We start from the raw sequence: 24,105 nt of genomic DNA, 5'->3' as shown, positions 1-24,105 counted from the left end.
AGTCGTCTTCTTGACGAGGAAGTACCGAGAGTACACTCGGAGCCCCGGAGTCTTTGGGATGAGCACTATCGTGCCCTTCTTCAGCATGGCCCGCACCTCCAGCAGGAGCTGAGGGATGTGGTTTACCTGCCTTTCCTGCTGGTGTGTGATGGCAGGACAGGAAGCAGAGATAGCCTCAGCAAGTAAACTGAGCTTTGCCCACTGGATGAAAGAAAGGAGATGGATCTCTAGGAATCAGGAATCACTACATACAACATTTTCCATCCTTGAAAGTAGAAACATGGCCAGGAAGAAGGTGGAAATCTAGTGCCCTCAAGCATCTCTCCAACACCAGTCACTTGCTTTTAAGCATGCTGCTTATTCTAGTTATTTTACTTCCTTTTCACTATTCTTCATTGGACTTGCTTATGGTGCTGTATCCCATGGAATGAACGCTGGCTTCACCATAAATTAAGCTGGTGGGAGGGGGGATGTGGAGCTAGGTGGGAGGAATAGGAGTGCGGGGGGTGCAGTACTGTAAAGAACTTCCATATAAGAGTCCATCCAGGCATACATCTGGCAGGGCAAGAAGGGTAGAGAAATGAAGACTGAAATACAGATGGAATAAAATAAAACTTTATTATACTCTGTTGTTAAATTGCAAGTGACCAGCCTCACAACCAACCCTCTTTAGCTAGCCGATGGCAGCTTCTCTAGCATTTTATGTTTTTACAATCATGAGAAAAAGCAGTGTAAAAGCTTATGCAAACAACGCAGTCCTGCTGGATTTGTAAAATAAATCTAAGCACTTCTCAACTTTTTTGCTGGTGTGATTGAGTTATACCACATGGAATATAAAGTCCCAGATCAAGCAACCAACGTCAACGCTGCTAACAAAAGAGCTTGAGGAGAATCGGATATTCTAATGCTGTTCCATTTCAGGTCACCTGATTCGATCCTGCTTCACCACCGTTTCACTCAGAGCAGAGCCGAGATACCTGAATGTAACAAATGAAAAAGAAAAATTGTGTTAAGTTCAAATTTCTTATGATTCGCTTTCATTGCTGCACTCCTGGATCTTGCTCCTTTTTATATGTGAACTTTGACCCCACCCCTTCACATTGCTTCCATCCACTATTACCCCCATTATGGGGTTGGTACTACCCCAATTATGGGCTTGGTGGTGCAAGCAAAAACACCCTCGTAATCCTTCTTTTCAGTAGTAGCAATAACTTATTTCCTCACTCCTTTGGGGTTGGGGTTCCTTCTAAAAATGTTGGTGTGGACATCTCCCATTATACTCCACTTTCTCTCTACTGTGCATTCATCGTGTTCCTAAGTGTGATTTAGTTCTCAAACTTAATTCTAACTTGAAACCAAATACTCACTGCATCATATATAGTTAAGATGAGTTGGTTTCAGACAGGAAACCCAAAACAATGAATTGCTAATAATGTTTGACTAGTGCAAGGGATTTAGCCGCAATTCTGAAAACAATTAAGGATTCACAGCGTCCCCCTTCCCTCAGAATGCACATTTTGGGCAAGATTATAAAAAAATAATAAGTTATTAAGAAAACAAAAAGGAAAATCCAAAGTTTAAATTGTGGCCTACTCCCTAAAATTTTCCACAGATAAAAAAAAAAATTATTTTGCTCCACCATACGCCGCCAAACTGCTGGATGGATTTGACCACGTCTGAAACAATTTGACCAAAGCGCTGACTCGCGATCCATGTGCGGTTTGCAGTCATTCCGTCCAGTCATTTAAAAAAAAATATTTGATGGAAAATCGGGTGCGCCCGTTCTCCAACATAGCTATGTAAATTGCATACAAACTGGGTGTTTATATGAAACAGCCGCCATTCCCCACCTACCACCCGCTCAGTGTGCGAGATAGTCGTGGCAATAGCCGAGGGAATCCGAAGATAAAAACCACAGAACAAAGGCTTTTGCATGTCAAAAAACATGAAAATGCCATCAGGCTAGAGGCGGGGGGCAACCAAGTGAAAGTTAGGAGCTGGAGGGGGTCTATGGACTGAGTTTGCAACACAAAGCTTTTCTGCAACCTTAGCTATGAGAATAGAAACATGTGTTGTGGGGGGGAATGGGAAAGGGGAGGCAAAGACGTCATCATGGGTGTGTGGGGAGCAGGCACAGAGAGGGGGCAATTGGTGAGTGTGAGGGCAGGTACATTTTGTTCAGCCACATTCCCAATGTTTGTGGCTATGAAGACTACAGTCAGCTGAGGGTATCTGTAGTTGTGCACCCGCAGCTATAGAAAACTTGTTTTGTTTAAATATTAATATATTTACAGGGACATCGGGGGGGGGGGGGGGGGAAGGAGGGCGGTGGTGAAGGAAAAAAAATAAAAAATAAAATACCATAGCCAGTAACACGATAGGCACCCGGGGCTCCCATCTTTGCAGCAACCCAGCTGCAAGGCGAAGAAGCGGCCAGCCCCCCTCACACCATGTTGCCTAATAATGAGCAGAAATTACAAGACCACTTAGAGCAACATGGCCTGAGGGGGCCTACCCTTTCCTTGCTTTGAAGGAAAGCAGGGTCCATCATCCAGGTTACTGCACGGCTGGGCGACAGTGCAGAGTCCCGGATGCTGTGTTCATAACACGGCATCTGAATGCTACTTTGTTTATACATATATTATGCCCCCAAATCGTTTAAAGATCTTCTATGTTCCCAATGCTCTGAGAGACAATCGTGGCCTTTGCTGAATTGCATTATGGTACTTGTGGTCTCTAATAATATCATAGGTTATTTATAACACGCTTAATACCCAGAGGTTTCTAAGCGCGGACCCAAGGATCGAACCTGTGGTGCTCTGTGTTGTCTTGCTTCCAAGCCAAGCGTGTTGCTGATGAGCCATCCTCCCGAGACTGCGGGGTGGGGAGGGGAGGGTTATAATGCCACAATTGTAAAAAGTTATTCCAACAGTTCAATAGGGATTTAGAGTGACACTATGGTACGTGTACATCAGTTTCTTTATCAAGCAGAGTATTGAAAGCCAGGCATGGGGGTGAGCAGGGGCAATGAGAGGGCAAATAAGTCAGGAGTATTTTCCCAGGATTTGGCAAGATAAATTGCAATCCTGACACTGCTGTAGTATTCTCCTCCCCTCCCCCGGATTGTGACTGCTTTTCAGGGCACAAGTAAAAGGACACATGTGGGTGGACAGCGGAGCATTTTTCTCAGAGGGCAGATGCAACCCCCCTTTTTTAGGTTGGCAAGTTTGCTCAAGTATTTGCATACCATGATTTTACTCAGGTTGTCATGGCTCCCAGAGCAGACGATTAATAAGACCACAAGCACTTGTCTCGAATTGGGATTTTGTTTTCCAGGGAATATTTCAGTACAGATTGCTTGGTTTAAAAGGTGAGCACCTTTCATACTTTCATACTTAGCCAGCATATTTATTGGGGAATTTCCCCGGTTTATTTTTCTGGTGTTCATTACATTTTTGTTTAAAGTCCAATGCTATTTTGTCTTGCACATTTTCTTCGAAGGCGAAGGTCAACTGAACAACATTTGTATATTTCACTTTAAGATATATGTTCACTTACTGTTTGTATATTCATGGGTGCCAGCTTCCGATTAGAGCTAGTGGGGCAAGAGTACCTGGGCATATGTTATTCTTGCAGTCGGTCATTTCCTACGCCCTTTGCTGTGCTGTTTTAATTGAATTAGTTTGGGGCGTGCGATGAAGAACATGGCTAGTGGTCTGGTAGCGTTTTAAACTAGACAGTTCTCAAAGACTGGCATCTTTTATACATGATACTGTCCAAAAAGGTAAAATCAGTCTGTAATTGATTAACATCTTTAAGCAATGGTTTGCAAGTGTTTTAAAATGAGTAGGCATGTCGGAAAGCCATGCCCACTGACCATGGGTAAAGGCCATAGCTAGTGGTCTGATAAGTGTTCTAAAATACAGTGGCCACGGCCGACTTGCCATGCCCAGTGGTGCAAAAGAAATCTATGGAGTAAAAAAGAAAGTTGAAGAAAAAAAAAAGAATAGTTGCAGGGACAACGCAACAAAACCCCTAAACTTCAGCTAAAGCCACCCTAACTTTACACCCTTGTTGTACAGCCTATGACCACAACGATATCACAGATGACACCACTCTTTACATAATCTATGACCTTACTGAACCTCTGATTACATTACAACACTAACCGGCTTTGGTCAGTGCCCACAGTCTTTGGCCGTGCTCACTGTATAATTAAGCCACTAGCCATTGCCTTCATCCATGGCCAGTGTCTCTTGTGACAACACTCACTAGCCATGACCTCCGGCTATAGGCAGTGGTCCAGCCTTCGGCTGTGCACACTGTATATTGTACAACACTAACCTGCCACTAGCCGTGCACAGTTTCCACAACCTATATTGTTAGTTAATCAAAGTCACGATTAGCCAAGTCATAAAGGATATGATGTCAGATGCCATGTTATGTATATGATGTAAACAGTGATGTCATTAGTGATGCCAGTTCACTAATTACATCCTCTATGACATTGCTGATGTCATCATTGTGGTCATAGGCTGCACAACCGACCATGACATCATAGACATGAGACAAGAAATAGCATAACAAGCTGAATAAAGAAAATACCCAAATGGAATGGAGCGAGGGGGTGAATTGTCAAGTTGGGACCTGCACCTACAGAAAAGGTGGAGAAACGACAGATTGTGATTTTGATTGGGTCTTTGCCCAACGCGACGGGAGGCAGGGGGTGATAATGTGCCATGCATCTGGGCTCTTTTCAACAGATTTTGTGCCCGTCTGTTGCAGCCGGGCACAGACACATAACCAAGACATAACCACCCAGTCAAGATGAATAATACCATTCCCAAAGCCAGCACCAGGACTTGAGGATTTACCAGACCACAGCTTTGGCTGTTGTGCAAATCATGTCAAAGAGAACTTTAATCTAAACAATGTTATGTTGATTTATACTGCGCACCGCTATCACCCAAGGGCAGTCTCCAGGCGCGGCCATGGCTCTGCGAGAGGGGCTGGGGGGGGTGGGAGTGTTAAGTGAGGATAGGATGAAAAGTTCAGAACCAGGAGGAACCGGAGTCTGTAAGAGTTATTTTGCATGTGGGAGTTGGTTCGGGAGGCCCTGTGTGTTATAACTGTATGGGTATGACTCAGTGCCTCGAATTATGTGCTAGCGTTTGTGTTGGGGTGTGTGTCGTGTGATGTTGGGGCGAGTGTGGTTGTGCCCCCAGTTTAGTTGTATCCATAAGGCTCCAGGGTGGCAGATGTCTGTTGGAGTATGACCATTGTGCTGGTGTGCAATTGTATGGTTGATGCTTTATGGTCTGTGGGGGTGGCGGGGTTCCCTCTAGGTGGGCTTGCTAACTATCGGAGTAATGGCAGGATGTGAATATTATGATTGATTCTTGGAATTTTTATGTGTAGTGTGCTAGCTCATATTCTAGTCTAGTGGCTTTGGTTATGTTGGAGCAGCAGGAAGAGGAGAAGAGTTATTAAGTTTGTCGATTTGGTGGGGCCTCTGGCATGACTCGTTTGCTGCTTAATGGCATCTACCAGTGTTCTCGGCCGTAGTTCAGTCTGTCCATCTCGCCTCCTCTCTAGGTCAGGTCTGACTTCCCTTGAAGTTAGGGTGGCAGGTTGAAACCTAATGTGCTCGTTGTTCATCCAGGTGGGTGTGGCAGTTAGGAGAGGACCATAAGATTTTGGTCTGTTCCCGACAGGGTGTGCAGCAGGAGTTCTAAACAGGGGGAAAGGTGCCATGTTTGGGCAGGATATGGTGTCCCTAGTTGCGATTGGGTCGTGTGCTAGGTGTAAAGCAACCGGAGGGTGGTGTCTGTACTCCTGTGCCGCTCCTCTGCCGTATAGAGAGCAGAGGACCCCAGCCAAGATTCTCCATTGTTGGTAGTAATGGACGAGCAATCAAGGCCTAGCTTCTCAGGAGGTGATGCGGGCTGGTTCCAACTACAGTGTAGTCCATAAGCACCCACAAAGGAATGTCCACACTGTATTAGTGAAAAAACAGATCTTTATATAAATAAGGTTCACGGTTATATACAAAATCACGATAATACACTTTGTGCTCCAACAATTCTAAAAGTGTAAATATATACAGTTCTAGGTGGTACCATTAAAAGGCATCAACTGAACTGTTCAAATAGCATACGAATCAACACAAAAACGATATCAACCATAGACATAGGAGGAAGACAAGTTGGTTAGACAATTGGCAAAGTACTGAGCCCCTACCGTCAGGCACAGTTCTGTAGGAGGATCACCCCCGCGCACCCGACCTGGACAACCTGTAAATGAAGATGCACTACAAGCCCAGTCCGTGTATGGTCTATAGAGTCTTACCTTCTTCTATAGTTCTGCAACCCAAATGTACTGTGTGTTGTAGAGTTCTTCGCCGGGGAATCGACGGGCCCTTCGTGTGCTCCCTTTCAGGCAGGAGCCACGGGTCGTCAAACTTCTGAGATGAAGAAAAAAGGTTAACGGCGGTCGTTGAGGGGGCAGCTTCGATCTTCGCGGTGCTCGTTGACAAATGCTCGTGAACGTCCTGTGAAGGAGAGGCGTGCAGTGCACATCGGCAACGAGTGTTCGTTGCCGCAAAGAGTGGATAAAGAACTTTGGCCCAGCAAGGGCATAGTCTTGTTGGCGTCTGGAGTTGACGGACAGGACGTGACCACGGCTGGCTTCAGTAGCTTAGTCGGCGTCTGAGGTCTTTGGGTGGCAGGAAACCCACTGGCAGATTCTCCGCGGTCACCGGCAGCCTTACTTTCTCCAGCAGGACGAAAGCGGTCGACGACGATGAACTAGGGAGTCCTTGGATCAAATGGTCTGAGGCAGAGGGTGCATGGCGGCTCCGGTCAGTGACGGTGGACGGCTCGGTGCTTCTCTTCGTTCTCCTCAGCGTTCCCCTTTCGCCGGTCGGCAGCCTTTCATAGGTCTGTCTACCAGGGAGCTTTGGCAAAGATCTGCTGGGGCACGATGGTCCCTCGTAGCTCATGGAGAGGTCTCCTAACCAGGTCCTCTCGGATCAGTTATTGAAGGCAGCACAGCTTTCAGATTGCAAGGAAGGGAACAGCGGTTCCGGCTCGGCTTCGAGAGCAAGCATCAAGTATCAACTTCAGCTTCTGAACGATTTCTAGCAGTGAGGGCCCCCCAGATATATATACTGTTGATCTCCCATTCACTCTGCTGGGTCACACTCGGGCAACCAATCACTCAGAAGGGCAGTCAGGCAGCCAATCAGGCGCACAGTGCATTCAGGCCATTCTTCTCCATCCAGACACAACTAGGATTCGGACAAGCACTCTGCCATTCAGCACTACACACTACATTCATACCATTTTCGGGCAGGGCTGTCTCAGTCATTGTGGCAAACACCAGATACTATGTTTGCAGTTACACTCGAAATCACTCATGCGCCCAAGTGTAAAAAGAGGACACATTACCTCATTTTCAGTGTTCGATTTTGTTTTATATTGACAAATGCCCTCTGTGATGACACATGTTTTGACGGTGCTTCCATCTTTTTCAAATCGGGGCTGAATATAGAGATCATATGTGGTGACAAGAACCATTTGTTGAAAAGAGACATTTTTTACATGAGTTTAAGCAAACCAAGATACATTATTATTTTTGTTTGAACAAAGAAAAAAATTGTGAAGTATAACAATTTGTGTGTTCCACAGTTGTGACATTCATTACATGACCCCATTTGTAAAAAAAAGAGAAAACATTTTGTACAAACCAAAACAAACAAATGTGTAAACAATGTGAGTGGCCATTGAGGGAGGGGTAGTGGGTAGGAGTATTATGGGTATTCAAAAAGAGAAAGAAAAAAACAAAATCATTACATTGATACACTTGTGTCATTCACCTTCAATTGTGGCAAGTATTGCGGTTACCCAGTCTTTGGTTGTTTATTTATCTTAACGTCTTATGTCCGGTCACAGGTTAAATCGCAGCCTATTCAGAGAAAATATTACATGTTTATGCTCGGACCTATAGGTATCTGATCTGAGTCCTTATAACGAGATTGAGTATATATAGTGAACCCCACTCGTAAGTTAATGCTGGCCTTGTTGTTGGTTTCTAAAGTCTGCTAGTACTGTTCGCATGCGGGAGAAAATAGTCTGGTTGTTGCTTTCATATTGGCATCCTCTGGAATTTAGTTAGAGGCAGTCTCGATAATCATATGGTAAATATTTGTCTGTTGCCCTTGTTTAATGAGACGGAGCTTAGATTGCAAAATTTAATTAATGGAGCTTAGCTAAATTGTATGGTGTTTCTGTTTCACGCATTAAGTGAAACTTGAAGCTAAATGTTAAAGCCAGTTTTGCCCGCATCCCACCGCTAAGACGTTAAGATAAATAAACAACCAAAGACTGGATAAGCGCAATTTGATTTTTCTAGAATACATCAGATGCCACACTTGAAGGTGAATGACACAAGTATCAATGTAATGACTTTGTTGTTCTCTTAATTTCTCTTCTTTTGAATACCCAGAATACTCCTACCCACTACCCCTCCCTCAATGGCCACTCACATTGTTTACATTTTTAATTGTTTATTTTGGTTTGTACAAAATGTTCTTCTCTTTTTTTTTACAAAATCGGGTCATGTAAGGAATGTCACAATTGTGGAACACACAATAATTGTTATATTTCACACTTTTTTCTTTGTTCTATCAACAATAATGTATCTTGGCCTGCTTAATCAAACTCATGTAAAAAATGTCTCGCTTTTCAACAAATGGTTCTTGTCACCACATATGATCTCTATATTTAGCCCCGATTTGAAAAAGATGGAAGCAGCGTCGAAACACGTGTCATCACAGAGGGCATTTGTCAATATAAAACAAAATCGAATACTGAAAATTAGGTTGTCTTCTTTTTCGGTACACTTTGGGCGCATGAGTGATCGAGTGCAACTGCAAACAGTTTTCTATTCAAACTGAGTTGAGGAGCCAATGACTCCGTTGTTGCCCCCTTCTGATGCGACCTTGAAAAAGAGTTTTCTTCAAAATAAAATAGGGCACTGAGGTCCACTACAAGGTACCCCAAAAAGGTTCCTCAACAGCTTTAAACACCAGATACTAGACACCCATAAACACAGAATACATATTTGTTACACACTCCATTCGCCCAGGTTGCACCACATGGGCGTACCCACAACATCCAGTCATTGGGAAGGCTCCAGCCAGTCTGGCTTGGTCTTCCCCAAAATACCATATAATGGAACTTCCACCCAACAGCCAGTCATGTGGAAGGGACATAGTTAGGGCTTCCCGGGACTTGGGAAAAGTAAGGTAACGGGCGATAGAAAACAAGAGGCCACAGGGGCCATCATGTTTCCTATGAGGAATCCACTGATTCCAATAACAGGGCCTGGGCATCCCAAAATGGAGGATGCGCAGGGCACCTGTCAATTCAGCATGGAGCTGCCACAGCCCATACTCTGCTCTGTGGGCCACGCATAGGTGCCCCAAAGACATACAATAGGAGTACAGGGTCGTACTCCCACCCATGGGTGCCTAGCCTAAGGGTATCCCAAGGATCAGTTCACCAAACTAAATACAAGAAGAGCCGCACTTACAGGGGTCCCATATGAACTCCTGCGCAGAAAACAAGTCAGAACATACATGATAAAGCAATAAAGTACAAGGATTCAGAGGCCCTGTCCCTTTGATGCATTTCCGGCATCACACTGGGTTTTTTTATTGGTTCACCTGTCGGAGCTTCCTTGGAGCATAATTGGGTGAGGTGCAATCCCTAAAATCTGTCCATTGGTTGGGTTGTCTTTCCAAACGGGAGTGGGGGTGAGGCAGTCCTCTGAGATATTACTGCAGTTATCTCTGACCGTGTCTTTTAGTTTATTTCTTTTTGGTCTGCAAGGTTGTTTATTGTTGCCGACGTCCCTTTGCGGTTGTCATGTTCTGTTGAATAACCAGGTTTGAGTGGTTTCCTGAAGGTGATGTAGTCTTCTGCGGTTCTAATTTCTTTGGCACGGTGTTCCAGAGGTTTGCAATAAGACATGAGGATGCTTTTCCTCTGAATTTCCTTTTTTTGGAGTTTTGAGCCTCCATTTGTAGTTCGTTGCTCGATCTTAGGTCCCTGCTTGGTCGGTAGCGGCTGATCTGGTCTTGGAGGAATTTGGACCCTTGTCTGTGCAAGGCTTTGTGGGCGATTCAAGTTGCTTTGAATATTTTTTTTTTTACTGGTTACAATGTAGGTTTGAGCTGGAGTGATCGGTTAAATCTCAATCGAATCCTGGCTGCCGTGTTTTGCACCCAGAATTTCTTGGCGAGTCTTGAGCATTCCTAGGTAGAGGCTGCAGGCTGTTTGCGTAGTCAATTCTTGTAAGTATCATGGATAGGATTGTGAGGGAAGGAGATGTACAAGAGTAGCCCTCCGAGTAGTTGAGGAAGAACAAGTTACTTACCCCAGGTAACGTTCTTTCAACTGGATTTTCCTCCCACATATTCCTGATATTTCCAAAATCCAGCTTTGCTGCTTCAGAAAAAAAAAAAAAAGGGGGGGGCTCTGTGCGTCGACTCGATGTTCCTCAGAGGCCTATGTCTCAATGTCGACGTCACCAAAGGCAGATGTAGCACGCGCAGCGCCTGTTGGCCTCAGTTCCGTTTTTACGAGTGAAGGATTACCTTGTCTCTGACGGTTATTCCTCCTGAGAGGATAGACTAACTGCAAGTGAAATTCTACTGCAGGGTAGTTTGGGAGGGGCGTTAAGGAATACGTGGGAGGAACATCCTGTCGAAAGAACGTTACCAAGGATAAGTAACTTGTTCTTCGAAAGGATTGTGTCCTCCTACGTATTCCTCGTCTTTGATATACTCCCAAAGCAGTTTAAATAATTTGGAGGAGGGAGTAGAATTTAGTAGGACCTGACGTTTATGGGTGTGTACCCTGCTTTGCCAAATGCAGATTCCTGGCCCCAAGACGAGTCGGTATGTGTGTACAGACGACCATGTGGCAGCTGCACATATATCCCTTATTGGAAATCCCCTCTGTAAAGCAGAAGTTGCCATGCCCCTTTACATTTGTAGCATTCCGTTAGTGCCAATATAATCCATCTGGATGGTAGTAGCCAAACCCAATTTGTGACCTGAATAGCCCACAAACTCGTCATCCTGTCTTAACCTCGTCATTCTGGAGATGTAAAAGCTCAGTGCACGTCTAGGATCAAGCCTTTCCTCTAACTTCCCAGGATGTGGTGGAGGCTAAAAAGATGGTAACGTTATCTTCTGAGTGAGATGAAACTCAGACAATTTTGGGGAGAAAAGTGGGCTTCACTTTAACTACCACTTTATCTTTATAAAAGATAGTGTAAGGAAGCTTGCAGGATAACGCTGGTAGCTCACTCACCCTTCGGGCAGAGTAATTGCAACCGAAAAGATGGTTTGTAAGTTAGTAGCCTCAAAGAACAGGAGTGTAAAGGATCGACAGGCGCTCACAAAATTGAGATCTCAAAGTGGGACTTGAAAAGGATTGGAGTGAAAAACCTTAGTCAGTCCCTTTAAGAATTGTACTATTGGAGGAATCTTAAAGTAAGAGACTTACTCTGAAGTGCGCGCAAAAATAAATAGAAAGTGCCGCCAAATATCCCTTGATGGTACCAATCTGGATCCCCAGATTTGACAGATGTAGCAAAAATTAACACCATCTGTGTATTACATGTAAACGGGTCAACATTCTTCTCTCCATACCAGCTACAGAACTCAGCAGCAGTACCAAGATTAGGTTGCTGGCCAAAAGGAAAATCTCCATTACGTCGTCCGGGAGGTTCCAATCCTTGTATCTCAGCCTCTCAGAAACCATGCATGAAGGCGGAGCGTCCAGATATCCGTATGGAGAACCCGACCCTCCTCTCGCGAGAGAAGGTCCTCTCTTTGTGGAAGATGTATCGGAGGGCAGATGGACATGTCTAGAAGGTCCAGGTACCACGTTCTCCTGGCTGAAATTCGGGGCAATTAGAATCCTGGATTTCCTCAACCTCCCGATTACATGAGGAATAACGGGGGACTGGAGGAAACGCGTATAGGAGTAGAAATTCCCAGCCCACTACGAACGCGTTTCCTAAAGCTCCTCGTGGGGGGGGAATTGAGCAGTAAGTTTGCACTTCCAGTTGACAATGGTCACAAACAGATCCATTTGAGGAGTTCCCAAAAGGGTGCAGATCTATTGAAGGATTTACAGAGCTAACAGTCGTGGGAGACTGTCCACCGTTGTATTCTCCTCTACGGCTAAATGAACTGCCGCCAGAGATTCCTTGTAGTATTGCCCATAACCAGAGCTGCATTGCCTCTCTGCACAGTGGTAGTGATCAGTGCTCCAGATAAGATTTTGAGGTGGGAGTATTTTACTCTCTATTTTTAAACTTTGAGAGTATATGTGATTTTAAGAGTAAAAATGACTTTTCTCCTTCACAAGAGAGCAAAATGTATGCGACATCCAGCCGACGTGTGAAAAAGAAAACTGTATGGAAATCATTACTAGGCGGCTGCTTTTTGCATTGCGACAGAATACACCTTTCATTAATTCTGGCCATTTGATCTCTCCTGTATATATTTTAAATGTTGAAATCACAAAAACCTAGCCAATTATATAGTAAATCATACATGAATTTGCATTGTGGGTTTTGAGATTCAATAGCAGAATTGTCTTTTGATGTTTAATGAAAGTCCTACTTTCCTGGAGCTACTACTACCTAATGGTATGCCAATGTTATGATACAACAGTGCAGAGAGGCAAGCACTCCATCCTAAATTCTATATCTAATCTAGTAATCAAATGGTTATTTATATAGTTCTTTTGGCAAAGCGCTGTACATACAACAGATTCATCACAATTACCACCAAACCAAAGTCGGTACTCCTTTATCGACCTTGAAAGGATAAAAGGCTGAATTGGACTTGCCGGGATTCGAACCCGCAACCCACAGATCACACAGCAGCAAGAAGTGCTCATCCGGCTGAGCTATCTTATTGGCGAACATCCTTCAGAGGTTGGTTAACGGAGTATTGAGGTATAATGATTACAGTACCTAGATGTATGACAAACCATTTATGAAGCGCTACATAAAGTAAAATACCCATCTGGATTATCACAGGGACAGGTTTTGCTGAGTTTCCATTTCAATTACCAATGTAACTCATTTGTTTTTGAACAGCGCTTGCACTTTCTTGAGAGGCAGGTTTTGGATGTTTTATTTGTAGTCTTGAAGATTTGAGCGGCTAGAACACCTGTGATCAGTGTAATGACAATTACTCACCCTTGAGCAAAGACAATGCTGCCACTGACCATTTATAGTAATGTACCCAATTGACTGCAAGGTTGAATGGATGTAAACTACACTGTGCATAATCATTTTACACACTGTTTTTATAATTAGACTGTAAATTAAATTAGAAGTGTAAAAATGAGCTGCCTCTGCAGGATTATGCACACAGCAACGGAACTCTGAAAAATACAATTGTGCAATGCTGGTTTGCTTTCACTGGAAAAAAACAACTTGTTCAAAACTCCATTCCAACTTTGTTTTCCATCTTATTAATTATACAATCCTAAAATTCTAGGAAAACATGCAGTGCTTCTGTAGCTGAATGGAAAGAAACAATTCGTTTTATCAGTGTGCAGTTTATTTTTTTTTAAAGGCTTCAGAGAAATACATTCTGTTTCAGGAGGTGGCTTGCAATTACATCCATGTAGATAAAAATCACAAGAAGCCTTCTGGTTTCTGTCACGTAACCTGACCTTTGAACTGCCCTCTGCTCTAAACCGGTGTGTAAATGTACGCAGGAAAATAATAAAGCTGGCGTATTTACAAGATTTTCATGCGTAAAAAGGCCTGGTACTCACCTTATATGGAGCCCTATACACCACCTCTCTTGTTGAGGTAGTATATACCCAGTGTGTTGTCCATCATTATCAGGACATCAGATGGCGGAAAAGCCTTCAGCGCAAGTCCAATTGCCCTCAGCTCTAAAAGGTTGATAGGTAGTTTGGATTCCGATGGAGACCAATGACTGCTGATTGTTGGTATGGGCTACCCACCCCATGAGCGAAGCGTCCGTCACTACTGTTATCTCCGGTCATGGTTGCCAAAATGGTTCTCCATTCAAGATGTTCTCCAGACAGGCCCACCAGTGAAGTTCCAGCGAGACTGTTCGGGATTTTTGTAGGAGGTCCGACATCCTTCCTGAGAATTGTGAACACCGAGTCCTGCGAGCCCATTGGAGAGATCTTATTCTAGGAGAGCCTCTGGCACCAGGAAGATGCAGGATGTCATGAGGCCGAGCAACCTCAGAAAATCGAAGTCCGGTATATGCTGGGCATTCTGGAATTTGGTCACCATCTGCAGAATTTCTTGAGCTTTGGCGGCAAGGCTTTTCCCCAGGGATGCATCCAGGACTGCCCCAATGAAGTGGAGTCTTTGTGATGGTATCATGTGGGACCAAGTTGAGGGAGAAGCCCAGTCTGTGAAGGAAGTGGCAGGTACACCTGAGATGTTCCAAGGCTTGTTCTGGGAAACTGGCCCTGATCAGCCAATTGTCTCGGTAGGGGTAAACATGATTTCCCCCTCCCCTAAGACCCGCTGCCACAACAGTCATCAGTTTGGTGAATACCCTCAGGGCCAATATCAGCCCAAATGGCGGAACTCACACTGATAATGAGAACCGCCAACAGTGAATCTCAGGTACTGTTTTTGTGCCTGTTATGGATTGGCACATTAAATTACCATCCAATCCTGAAGCTGGAGGGCCTGAAGGATCTGAGAAAGGGTTAACATCTTGAACTTGTACTTCCTGAGGAACTAGTTCAAGTCTTAAATCCAAGAGGGGTCTCAATCCTCCATCCTTCTTGGGGATTAGGAAATAAGTGGAGTACCAACCCTTGTTCCTCTCCGCTACAGGTACTGGTTCTATAGAACCTCTCCAGCAGGGTTAAAATCTCCTGCATAAGGAGCAGATCTGGAACTTTCAAAGAGTTGCTTCCCGGTGGACGACTCGCGAGGTGGCAGAAAAGGAAGGCAGTGTTTGGCCGAGTGTGGCCACGACTGCAGACTGCTGCTTTTCCTTTTTGTGAAAACGTGGAGTCTATGTACTCTTTTATTTGGAGGAGGAGCCAAAGCCAAAGTCAACAAAACACTTGCCACAACAAGCGGACTGTGGCAGAGTGTTTGGCCGAGTGTTCGGCTCGAGTGAAGCTCGTCCGAGTTTCCCGCGGACCTGTGCGTGTGACATGGATAATACGTTGGGTGCCTCCCCGATACAAGCAACTTCCGCCACCAGGGACACAGGAGAGCCAAGCAAGGTGAGCGCTGCAGGTAATGCAAATTCAAATTTGTCCATATGCCCGCTGAATAACTTAAATTATCATTGCGGCCAAAACCACCTCACCGCTCATGACCGCGCGGCCGGTCAATCCGACAGTTCCTTTACAACCCTGCATGTCCTTGTCTTTTAACTGTATGAACGATCCATTCACACATTCAATAGCAGAACCGGCCGTGCGGCCCGGCAACAACGAGGTCGACATGGGGAATAAGAACCCCATGCAAAAAACCCAGTCGCCTCCGCCGTAGCCCGAAATCTAAACGACTCATCTCACACGCACTTAAACAAGTCGCCTGAAAACACAGAGGGCGAAGGCGAGACCAGGCAACACGTGTCGCCAACAAATACACTTTGATCGCCAGGATAATTACTTATTCAAGGCACATGAAATCATGTCAGCACCTAATCAAATGCCAGCCGCGACAAAAAAAAAAAAGACACGCTGCCGGCCATTGCCGAGCCCACCAAATACGAACAAAATACCTTAAAAACTGGAATGAGCTCTTTTTTTCCTCATCACTCAGCCAAGGACCCTCGATCGTGCCCATATTCAACGCTGGATAAAGTGGCTAATCCCAGCTAATCCCAGCACATCAACACCCGCTCCTTCTGGCAATAATCACTGGTCATTTGATTTTGACATGACGCCACAGCAATTGGAAGTCCATGGTCAAAGGTGACCAAATGATTCAATGCTACGAGGTGGAAAGACCAAACAACGCTATCTCTTTCTGAGAAAGCAGTTGTCCATGCCCTACCATCTCCCTGAAAAATTCATATGGCACACAGGAAGCCGTGAGCATGGGCGCCCACAACACCCCGAAAGGCTACAGCCAAGCAATAAACGCTTCTACACAACTTGCTCTCATGCTCCATCATCTGGTGACTCTCCTAGACTTTGCTTCAAAATTTGAAGCCTTAGAATGTCGACTTAAAGATATGCCTGTGGGTGCCACTGGCACAACACACTTACAGAGCTCAAGTATTTTCAGCTTCAACTCAAAATCATGAAAGTCATCTCCTTATGCAACTGTAATCTCACAAGAGAGCTCTTTGGAAAAACCAAACATCTTACTAAGGGATGCCTCAAGTCAGATCTCAACTTAGTCATCAGAACTCAAAGTGAGTCTTCAAGACAATGCCACACAGTCTGTGCACCGGAAAAATATATACAGGACAATTCTCCTTTACAGGCTACTTCAGAAAACAACTTCACTATAACAACTATGTCTGCTGTCATGGCTCCATTTATGAAGTTGTACAAACAAATGGCAGACCAGCTAAAAGACCAGACGGTTATAGCTATGACCACCTCAAAAATTATATTCGTTGAAGCCTTTATCACAGCCATTCAAAAGAACCTTGGCATGAGCCAAGAGAAAGTGGCAGCTCTTATCCATTCCATTCTTGAGCCCCACATCAAAGACAAGAAAAATCGACGTCTATCTAAACGATCGAATCAATTAATGTTGAATCCAGTGTTAATAAAACTAGCCATCAGCCAACAGATCCATTTGAGACTTCAGCAGGGACTATGCCGCCCCAAAAATTCACTGTCCTGTACCCAGTGGTTTGGTACCTTCTTCAGAAACTGATGGCACGCCCGAAAATGATGGGATGCACGGCAAGGCCTAGTAGCTGGCATAGGCTTGGAGCACATTTCATGTGACAACTCACCACAACAAATATGCCCCATCTTCGTCAAAGGAGCAAAGACATCTAATCCGAAATCGATAATCAAAACATACAAAAGCAAACCAAATGTCAAAACCAAAGCACCCGAATTAAAGCAAGTGCCTGCTAAACAACAATCAAGGCACAATTATCGATCAATACATTGCCAGAGACCAACCTAATAGACTTGCGAAATCAAAGTAAACAAAAGAGGGCGTCTCTTGAGTCATTCATCTTAACGACCAAACCTCAAGACAAAAACATCATCAAAAATAACTCATTTCAGATCCGCACATAAAGCATGACAACTGCATAAAACAAAGAAGACAAGAAAAACAGTCACAAATAATAAACATGGAAAAGAGTTGTGAACCAGAGGAAATTAGTGACGACCCACAACCAATTAAGGACACAAATGGCAAACACCCAAGTCCACAGAAAAAACCTCTTCAACCCATAGATATGGAAAACAGTGTGTTGGAAGAAACTGTCAATGAAACTGACGCCTCATCATCTGATCTGATGAACCCGTGAGCACCTCCACAGTCCAAATAAATATGGATGACGGCCCACCGATTCCCAACATCAAGCTCGACCAGAAAAGAGCTCCAACAGGGCCACTCCGCTTGCATATAGAACAGCCCATGTCACACCCTGCATCCATTGAGGCATGTGAAAAATGTGAGGATGTAAACATACCATCTCAAAAGACTCCAAAACCAAATAAACTTGCCTCCAACACACAAAAAGACAGTCTTGAACAAGAGGTCAAGACAACCTGCGGATACAGAGGGTGTTTCATATTCCGCCCCCATCAAAAACAATAATACGCATAACAACCCTGGGGCAGGACCAAGCAAAGACACTTATTTCACCACTCAAAATTACCATCTCGCTCAATAAATCAAGCGGCACATAAATCACAAAGTCTTGGATTAAATTCCAATCGTTTTGAAGATGGGCTTCTACTCGAAAGGATGAGCACAGAAGAAGATGGGCTGATCATAAATCGAGCAAATGTCATTAGACTATTACATCATGTTCCATCTCTTCGCTCATTAACATCTAATGACATAGCGAGTGTCGAATTTCCAGAAGAAAATACACTGGACTGAGTGCTCATTTACCCGATGACGACTCTGATCACACAATCCTTAAAACAGGAAATATCTCAACTAAGAGGAGTCGAAAATAGCAGTTGGTCCATCAAAAAATAGCCACAACTCTTCGGAGTTGAACCCAAAATCTGAATTAAAAGCCGCTTATGGCCACAACAACAAATGGGCTTCTAGAAATCACGGAAGGAGGGATAGCACTACAGACACCCATGATCGGCGCAACTACAAAAACAACTGGCATGAAAACCTGTCTCACCACTCGGACCGTTACAGGTCAGAGCCAACACACACCAGCGTAGAAACTCCTATAGCCACAGAAAGTCTGTATCGCCACAACCAAGGAATGGCCACAGCCAAGAAAGATCTTCTAACAAACATGAAACAAAGACCCCAGTGGTTGGCACAGAAGAAAACTGGAAATGGCTCATGGGGCTAGTGGCGGACAAAATCAAGATGCCATAGGACGGACTCCCATCAGCACTAATGCCCCTCACAATAGCATCATGGAATACATGGGGCTTTACTCACTTGTTTCAGGCAGGAGCCAACTCGAAATGACTGCTTCCAAGAGACCTGGATGCGCATTCCACCTATAGTCGAAGGCTATTCAAGTCTTCTTAATCCAGCAATTAAAGGGGACACTGGTAGACCGACGTCAGGCCTACTCATCCTCATTAACAACCACCTTGACTTTGTAGTAACCACAGAAATCATGCCAACCTCCCTAATTCAATTCATAGTAGGATCCATGAAAATTGTCATTCAACAAACAAGGCAGACGCTCATTGTCGTAAATCTCTATTGGAATCCAGCTTCCGTTGCAAGTATGAATTTTCCGGACCAAATTGAAAAATGGCTAGTGCCCTGCAAACAAAAATGGGTGGATCCATGGTTCATCATTTGTGGTGATTTAAATTCTAAATGTTGGGATGAATCCAGAGGCCTCATAACATTCAACAGCTTTTCACTAACACCAGCAGAAAAGAGAGGCTATTAGTGGAACATCGTCATGAATGCGAATAAACTGAACTTATTTAACGGCACCACCACTGGAGATATCCCAGCTAATATCACCAGAAAACCGGGAAACGGCAGTCACATTATAGACTACATTTACATCTCATCAGAACCGATTTCAGCAGAAAACAAAGTGGTGGTCATACATATGGATAACAGTGACCACAACTTGCTTATCGGCTAGATTACTACCAATTTTTAATAATACAACATTCACAAACATGAAGCTGGTAGGATTCAACATGGGAAAAAAAAAATGAATCAAAATTCCATCTATCAATCTTCCCTCATTGACTGAAAACTCAACCACCCTTGTAAATCATTTATTTTCAACAGGAGGGACAGAACCTCTGAACTACCTTAGTCTGTTCCGAATATATGAGATAAAACCAAAATCTTCCTACTTGAACCCTATCGTACACCATCATACCTTTGACCACCAAGTTATCCTCCAAATAAAATCTTTGAGGAAAAGCCTAAACAATTTAAAAAGAGATAACTCTGCATTAGCCACAAGCAAAAGGAAACAAATAAGGCAGCATTATCGGAATTGGTTACGTCGCCACAAAGACACACATACCGTACCGACACGGAGAAAATGCTATATATCATCAGATCATCTAATACCGCAGATATGTGGAGACAGAAATCAACTACAGAAGGATCAAACTTCTTTAACACCAATCCTTAAAGAAAACCCACATGAATGGGCGAAACTCTTGTCAAATCTATTTAATTACATCACATCAACCCAAAAGACACAAACTTCATGGAAATAATCAATAATTATACCCATTCATAAAAAGGGCAACTGACAAATTCCTGCTAACTATCGCCCAATAGCATTGCTAGATTCTATGGGCAAAGTTTTTGGCACACTTGTACTTCGAGCATTGCAAGACTGAGCAACATCATCTGGCCATTTTGATCCACGGCAATCAGGCTTTGTTCGAGGCATTGGGACAGCCCTCAACATATTTATCCTAAACCTGCTGAAAAGCCGCACAGAGAGAAGAAAAGACTCAAAAATATACATAGACTTTATGGATTTAACACAAGCATTTGACAGCATCTCACGCCCAAAGCTATGGACCAAACTGGAAAAATGGGGTTGTCCCGCTTCCATCATAGACCCCATTAAAGAATATCATCATACTACTCTCAGAGTTCGACTGAACAAACACAGGCCTATTAACTGAGCCAATTCCAACTAATAAAGGCGTCAAGCAAGGTTGCCCGATGGCCTCTGAAATATTTAACATTTTAATCTCCGACATAGATTCTGCAGCTAATAACATAAGATGGTTTCCTCCATCAATAGCAATTATCCAAGTCAGTCGCCTAGTCTATGCTGAGGACGTAATCCTTATAGACCAGACCACAATTGGTCTCCAAAGACAGCTGAATGCTCTACAACTGTACGTAGAAACCAATGGACTTACAATCAACCCACAAAAATCTGCCATATTACCTTTTGGTGTTCAAAAGAGCCAGCTGCGAACCAAAACGATGCATTGGTCACTACTGGGAACAGAAATCCCTGTAGTGCAATCCTTTTCTTATCTAGGAGTATGTGTCAACACAAGCAAGATCGATGCTGCACGGCTCCAAACACTAAAAACGAAAGTATTGAACCTGACAGGTTTAGGAAAAATCATCTTGAGACGTTATTGTGGTTTCATCTTAATTCCACTAATCAAATTTTACAAAGCCAAGGTGATTCCGATTCTTACCTATGGTGCTGAAACCTCTTTCAACTTCAAAGCCAAAAAGTGGGCTAGAAGGCCACTTTTGGAAAAGACACTTTGCCTACCCAAAAGCACGCCAATACAAGCAATTCGCAGAGAGTCGGGTCTAACCTCCATGCTAGCTATTGTAGAGTGAAGACACTCATTTTACAGAAAATGCATGGATGAAAACCCCAAAGGCAGTTTCCAATGCCTCAAAAAAGCACTTACGGAAGAATATCATCCAATATTGACCTTGTGGCAAACAGAATGTCGAAAGACATTACAGGAGAGCAAGTGGAAACTTTGATCAACAACCCGGGCAAAGTTAAAAAAAAAAAAAAAAAAAAAAGCTATACTCCTGCGATTGGTTCAGGACTGAAAAAGAATGGTTAACATGTAACTTAATCAAAACAAGAGAAACTACTTAGCCACGAAACCACGCTGCTCCTTTGAATTGCAGACTATGTCAGAACCCTCAGTCAACAGAAAATCTGCATCACTTGATGATGGTCTGCCCAGCTCTATCGCCACGAAGGACTTCCTTCATGAATCCCATCATTATAAAGTATGGACACAAATCAAAGGAGCTATGGTGGAAAATGCTACAATCAGGGGAAAAAATGTCAGTATCCCTAGCTGTGGTCAAATTCTCCATCGCCATACAGAAGCAGCTAGCAACGCTTGAAGAATCGTGTCCTTGATTTTAAGACCCAATCAAAACTTAAGTCAATTGATCTCAATCTGTCTAACTTGATAAAAGGTTGTCAATCGTATAACCATAGATCATAATAAATAAATACAATTTTTAAAAAAAGGGGAGGCAGTAACCTTGGGCACCTGTCTCCAATGCCCATGCATCTAGGAAAAAGCCTGCCATTGTGTCAGATGCTCCGACAATCTGCCTCCTACTGCACTCTTGTGAATTAAGTCCTAAGAGAGGTTTTGGAGCAGCTGAAGGTAAGGCAGCCGCTGTTGCGATGTTAGTACTTCTTCCCCGTCCACCACGGGGGAACCTGCTTTGTCCTCTTTGAACTGGCTATCCTCTGCCCCATCCAAATGTGGATTAGGACGAAAGGACCTACCACTCCAGGGTGTACTCGTGGGGCAGTTTGAAGAAGTTGCAACTTCCAAGGCAGCAGCCAAATCCCTTGGTGCTGCAATCAGACAACGTCCAAACTCAGCTTGATTTCCAAATAAATGAGCGCTGTCAAAGGGCATGTTGAGAAGTCTGGATTGTACGTCTGAGTCAAATCCGTACTTTCTCAACCAGGCAAATCTGCGCATCACTCTACTTGCCGCCATAGCTCTGCTGATACTAAGAGTCGAGACCAGTCTGGAGGGATTCACAGATTTGCATCTTTCCCATCCTTGACAATGTTTGGGAATGCATCTCGCTCTTCCCCTTCGGGGATATGGTCAGCCGACATGGAAATGCACTTCCAAAGGGTCTGTGTAAACCTTATTCCGTGCACGTAGCATTGGCCGATTTCAAAGCCATACTCCCGGCCTAAAAAACATTTTGGGCTATGGTGTCTTAACACTATCTCTACTCATGGAGGTGGCCACCTGAACCACCAGACTCCGGTGTTGGTTGCTTGGACAAGTAAAAAGGGTCATGGCAAAGGAATGTGTCTTTTCCAGTGTAGTTGTCATATTTGTGGTTAGGGGAGCTGAAATAGTCGACATATGTGGCATCGAGATCGTCGACACTCGAAGCATAGATGGCTTCTCCAAAGTGGTCAATGGCTCAGTCCTCGAGGGGACTTTCTCGCCTCGCAGTATTTGGAGTCTTACCCGCTGGGTAAGAAGAAGCTTTTGTGTATACGAGTTCTTTCGACCGGAGCATGGGTTCTGGGTGTAGTCGAGGGGGGAAAGGTCGCGTTCCCCAACACCTTCAACATAAACTCTTCCCACTGGCCCGCTGAACTAGACCTAGTGCAGCAAATGACCCGTTCCGGTGAGGAACATTTAGACGAGGTAGATGGCGATCTATGGCGCAGTTTCTTTCCGTGTCTAGAGGTCGACTTTCAAGTCTTCTGTGAACCATTTTGCAGCCAGTTTTTTTGGTATAGTTTTGAAAGGTTTTATTCTTGCCAGGTGGTCTAAGGCATTGGTGATCCAGGTGCTGAATGCGTTTTCTGCTGCGTCTAGGGTTGTTTCGGTGCTGCTCAGTAGGTTCCACTCTGAAAAGTTTAAGGCCTTCAAGTCTTCTGTTCTTTCAATTTCTTTTCTTGCTGGTATGGAGCATTTCCTTTTCGGCCAGAAGGCGGATTTGCAGTGTGATGTAGAATGGTATTAAGTAATTGTTGTCGCTCCATACCATCGGTGTAGGTGGCGCAGATACACATAGGCCTGCATCCAGTGTGTATCAGGCGTTGTGGGTGGATCCATTTACTATTTGTCTGAAATGCAATGTTGTAGTAGTGTGAAGAGCGAGTTTGCTGTTGTTGGGTTTTCTTTTCCGAACCACAAGTTGAAGTCTTGTGATAGGAATGGTGGCAGAGTCTGCTAGTTTAGTTGAAAAGTTGGGGTTGCAAGATGGTGTCTTTAGATCAGGAGGGGCATAATGTTGGCTTGGTCGTTCGGTACAATCTTGGAGGGATTGACAGTTTTCTACTTTGGTTGGGTTAAGTGGAGCGGCTTGGATGTTTGTGTGCGATTATGCACCTCTTCGGTTTTCTCTCAGGGCATGTATTAATTTGAAATTGTCCAGTGTGGCTTTGTTTGCGATGGCTTTGCAATTGTCAGCTAACCATGTTTCTGTAAGGAAAAGCATGTCTGTGCCTCCTTCGCTTAGGTGGTCATGGATTTCTGTTGAGCGTTTTGCAATGGATCGAAAGTTGAGGAGGCTGCAGTGTAGTTTGTTTGATTTTCCTTTTGGGTTGTTTGTATTGTCAGTTTGGTTCGTTGTCAGTTGGTTTTCCGTTGCTGGTGGTTCTCTCCTGGCTTTGCCCATTGGGGGTGGGGTCTTTGGTTTTAGTTCCTTCTGGCTGGTGAGTTGTGTTTGTGCCCATCCTTTGTTCCAGTCTTTGGTGATGTAGGGTGCTTAGAGCTTAATGGATTCAAGTTTGTCCCCGACTCTTGGAGTAACGTCCTTAGTGTTGTCCGGGTTTGTGGGGGGCGGAGGGGTGGGGTTCATCCATTGTAGTGTTGAGTTTGGTGTCCCCATTTGTATTTGTTGTTTCTTGCTTGTGGATTTGATTCTTGGTAGTCC

At 44.2% G+C, this 24,105-nt stretch overlaps 1 protein-coding gene across 1 annotated transcript in view; it reads right to left on the bottom strand.

Annotated features, from left to right (window-relative positions):
* Positions 1–599: 599 nt before the first annotated feature.
* CHCHD10 (coiled-coil-helix-coiled-coil-helix domain containing 10) overlaps positions 600–24,105 on the bottom strand; it is a 58,927-nt gene continuing 35,421 nt past the window's right edge. The window contains exon 4 of the mRNA XM_069619923.1: positions 600–977. Within this exon, the coding sequence (XP_069476024.1) occupies positions 958–977 (20 nt within the window). The 3' untranslated portion in view covers positions 600–957. The remainder of the gene's footprint in view (positions 978–24,105) is intronic.

The sequence above is a fragment of the Ambystoma mexicanum genome, chromosome 10 (genome assembly GCF_040938575.1).
Source record: "Ambystoma mexicanum isolate Mex_15411 chromosome 10, UKY_AmexF1_1, whole genome shotgun sequence".
Lineage (NCBI taxonomy): Eukaryota > Metazoa > Chordata > Amphibia > Caudata > Ambystomatidae > Ambystoma > Ambystoma mexicanum.
The sequence above is the reverse complement of the archived record's forward strand: the minus strand, read 5'-3'. Positions and strand labels throughout refer to the sequence as shown.